This window comes from Arachis ipaensis, chromosome B1 (assembly GCF_059453495.1).
Source record: "Arachis ipaensis isolate K30076 ecotype BB chromosome B1, ASM5945349v1, whole genome shotgun sequence".
Classification (NCBI taxonomy): domain Eukaryota; kingdom Viridiplantae; phylum Streptophyta; class Magnoliopsida; order Fabales; family Fabaceae; genus Arachis; species Arachis ipaensis.
In genome coordinates, this window is record NC_142436.1 from 72,974,003 (window position 1) to 72,977,936 (window position 3,934).

At 38.1% G+C, this 3,934-nt stretch overlaps 1 protein-coding gene across 1 annotated transcript; it reads right to left on the bottom strand.

Moving 5' to 3' along the window:
• Positions 1-464: 464 nt before the first annotated feature.
• On the bottom strand, positions 465-3,538 carry LOC107631515 (nucleolar protein 56). The gene is made up of 8 exons (XM_016334982.3): positions 3,169-3,538; positions 2,698-2,912; positions 2,413-2,570; positions 2,101-2,288; positions 1,768-2,020; positions 1,414-1,562; positions 1,189-1,323; positions 465-1,041 (listed from the first exon to the last, which is right to left on the bottom strand). The coding sequence occupies exons 1-8, from the start codon at positions 3,371-3,373 to the stop codon at positions 662-664; spliced, it is 1,683 nt and encodes a 560-aa protein (XP_016190468.1). The 5' UTR covers positions 3,374-3,538; the 3' UTR covers positions 465-661.
• Between the last annotated feature and the right edge of the window lie 396 nt (positions 3,539-3,934).

The following is a 3,934-nucleotide window of genomic DNA, read 5'->3' on the forward strand; positions in this document are numbered from 1 at the left end:
GGTAAAATTTAAAAAAGACAATCACTTTTGGACTGAAAAAAATTAATAGTAAGAATAAGGTTAAGACTTGGTTCTGTGTAGCATCACTCTAAATCAAATTTGTACAACCTCTTTTGAAAAATCCGGAGGCAAAATACATTTTTAAATCGCTTATCACAATAGAGTCAAAATGACCATCTACCATGAATATGAAACTCGGGCAATCTTCTGGATTCTATTCCGATTGGGGGGTTGGTGCTCACAAAATAATTTGGAACTTAAAACATCGTAGAATTCTTAAAGGGAGTAATATGAGATCATACGGAGTTCCAAGTTCCACGCTTCAACTCTCTTTTGTTTTATATAAAAGTGATGGTGATCTACCGACTACCATGGTCAATAAACAGCAACTTTCTCATGGTACATTACTTTTAAAAAACTCGGTTTATCGGAGTCAAATTTTAGCTCCTAAAACTCCAAAAACAAAGACAACAGATTCGAAATATATTATGTAATAGAAGATTTTCTAATTACTATAACGAGACAAGGTAGGGGAAAATTTTGCATAATAGATGAAAGGCAGTCAACACTAATCTAGACATGTGCAGGAGCACCCGGCAAGAGTTTGGAGTTAAAAACTTAACAGAACAAATTTGACTTTCAATAGTTAACAGTTTTCAGCTTACTCGGCATCCTTACTTTTTGATTTCTTTTTCTTCTTCTTAGTCTCAGTAGCAGCCTCTGGTACTTCTCCATCATCATCGTCTCTCTTATCCTTTGTCTTCTTCTTCTTCTTTTTAGCTGTTCCATCTTGATCACCAGAAGCACCATCACCTACAGCCTGATCAAGCTCCATCTCCTGTTCCAATTTCCTCTTTTCTTTCTTTTTCTTCTTTTCTGATTTATGATCCTCCACTGCATCACCATTTGTAGTTTCTGGGGCTTTATCCACTACAGCCATTTCGTCAGCTTCATCTACAGTAGCAGCTTTTTGCTTCTTCTTCTTCTTGTCTTTCTTTCCTGATGCTTCAACTGGCACTTCTTGTGTATCCGTTTCTGTATCTGCAACAATTGCAATATTTAAGCAAAATTCTACTATTACACATGGAGTAAAGTGTGAACTACAATATGCATGCCACTCAAGTTTATACAAATTTCTCTATCCACTGCATAGCCTCAGCCGAGGGAAATTAAAAGGGGGGTCACTACCTTTTTTCACTACACTTTCAAGGGCAGACTTCATGACATCTATGTTTTTACGAGGGGCAACTCCCTTGTCGTAGAAGTCAAGTCGCTCCTCAACTTGTTCACGAAGTTTCTCCCCAAAAGCAGTTGTACCCCTTTCTGCATCACAGGAACAAAATCATTTCACATGGAAATATATGCCAAGGAAAACGGGACTGCAGAAATAAATTCAAGGTAATGGTATCAAACCAGAAAAGCAGTCAATCCGTGATGCAATTGAACATTTGTTTGCAAGATAGCGAGCCATTCGACCCTTATTTCTGGCAGATGCTCGACCAATAAATGAAGAGTGGAATATCAGACCATATTTGGGAGTATTTCCTCTAGTTTTTAGTGCCCTGAATAGAACAAATACATTACAAACGAGATGGTATTGCGAACCAAGATTAGCTATTGTCCTAACTCATGAGGAATTATGCAACCAACCATTACAGAAACAACAAACTTGCAGTTTTCCATTGGAAGCGTTGTTAATTTAGATGAACATGTATCACTTTGAGCTTTAGAAACTCAAAAACAAGAGGCAAGGTTAAAAGTTCAAACCTGAACAAAGCTTTCTCTGCACCAAGAATTTGAAGGGTTGAAGATGGGCACTTCGCTAAATTTGTGAGGCTACCAGCATGAGATATTAATCGTGCACCAACAACTTCACCAATCAAAGAGGCCAAATTTGGGGCAATGTCATTCATTTTAGAAACCAGGTAATCATACAACTTCCGCCTATACTCAGATAGGTCCATTACCCTCTGTGCAAATTGATGGACATTAATCAAGTCCACTGGGGATAAATCTTGTCCTGAAGGAAACAAAGAGAAGAAGAAGGCTTACATAGAGGATGTCACACAGATTAAATGCATAACATGTGTAAGAATCTACCCATGGAGGCCTTGGCAGCTTCAACAATCTCCTTTGCCTTATCTTCATCTCCAACTATGTCAGTTAGAGCCGGAATATTGTCTTCAGACAACTTTGCTTTATCCTCAATATATTTTGCAACTTTCGCATAAAGATAATTGTCATTCACAATCTTCACCAGTTCAGGAAAATGCCATGAATACCATTCTCTGCACACATTGAGAAACCAACAAAAAAAATTGAATTCTCCAAGTTCATTCACTCTCTCAACGTATGTAAACTATTCCAAACATTTGAAAATTATATTACTAGCATCTGTCATTCACATGCTACCTGACCCTCATGGAGAATGAATTGATGTCCTTATCAAGTGTATCGAGAAGGAAGATTGCTTGGATGACCATATTGTCAACCCGATTAACATTGAACTTCACCTTGGCTCTGCTGTAGCTATGCCCCAGACCAAGTTGTGCCTTCTCCAAATCTCCAGGCTATGAAATTCAAATGACGCAGAGTAAAATAACAACAACATACTAATATATAAATACATTTCCGTATCACACAGGAACCATGCATGAATAAGAAAAACAAAGAAGGCAGATTGAAATGCTAGCTAACCTTGAGGTCACCAACAAACTTATTGAAATGGAGCCTCACTCCACGGAGCAGCTCATTCACAAAATCATTACTTTGACAGGGAATTTTGGTGACTTCAGATATCTGAGAACCAATCTTAGGGTCCGAAACACCCAAACTGAACTTGGCCTTCTTCCCTTCCTTCACTTTAGGCAAGTTAGTCTCCAAGACAGTTCTCAGCTCATCGGTCAATATGCCTAAACAACAAATGCAACGACGCACAAAATTAAATTAAATTAAAAACGCTGGATTGATGCTCGTTATTCTTTCTTGTAAAAGGAAATGCATTAACCAAACATGCACAAAAATTAATTTAAATTTCTTCGCTATTTACAAAGTTACAATTAAATAAGACTTCAAATTCGTAATTTGTGTCATGCATTAACAACAAAACACGATTCACTCCACAATCAACACAAAGAGTAGTGAGTGGTAGTGATGAGTTGGTGGTACCTTCGGAGACGGCGTTGCACTGTTTGAGGGCGTCGAGGGCGGAGGTGAAAGGGTTGAAGGAGCGGAGCTTGACGACCTTACCGAAGCGGTTGAGATCGGAAACGGAGCTCCGAACGGCTTCGGTGTTCTGACCGATTTCGTCGAGGCCGTGAGCCTCGAAAAGGGCGTAGCCCGAAGCAGACTCGTAGAGAAGGAACAGCGCCATATCCGAGACGCTGAAACCCTAACAGTTTAACAGAGTATCATGTAACAATCAGCACTCAGTCGTAGAAAGAGAGCAGAGTAGAGCCCCGGGCTGTGTGTGCAATTTGCAATGGCTGCCGTTAGTTTATGAAATAAGTTCATTAAGTTGTATGAAATATGCGGGTTACAAATTAGTACTTGAACTTTTAAATTCATCTCTAAAATATTTTATCAATAAAATTTATTTTTTTAGATTATGGATTCCTTATTTTTATTTTTTTTAGGAGTATGATTAACTATCATCAAAATAATTATAAAATATATCTTTTTTATTTTTAAAAAAATTAAAAATTAAAAATTGATCCCTCTGATTTTTGCTTTTTATACTTTTTTTTTTCCTTTTTCTTTTAATTTCAGAAAAGAGAAGAGAAGCATTTGGTCTGCTAGAATTTTTTCTCCAATTTCAATAACTACTATTCTCTCATCCTCTTCCTCTACCGTATCTCTCGCTCGCTTATCCTCGCCGCCAACACACTTCAGACGACGCCGCAACCTGTTTCCGTCACCGCACAACCTGCTTCTG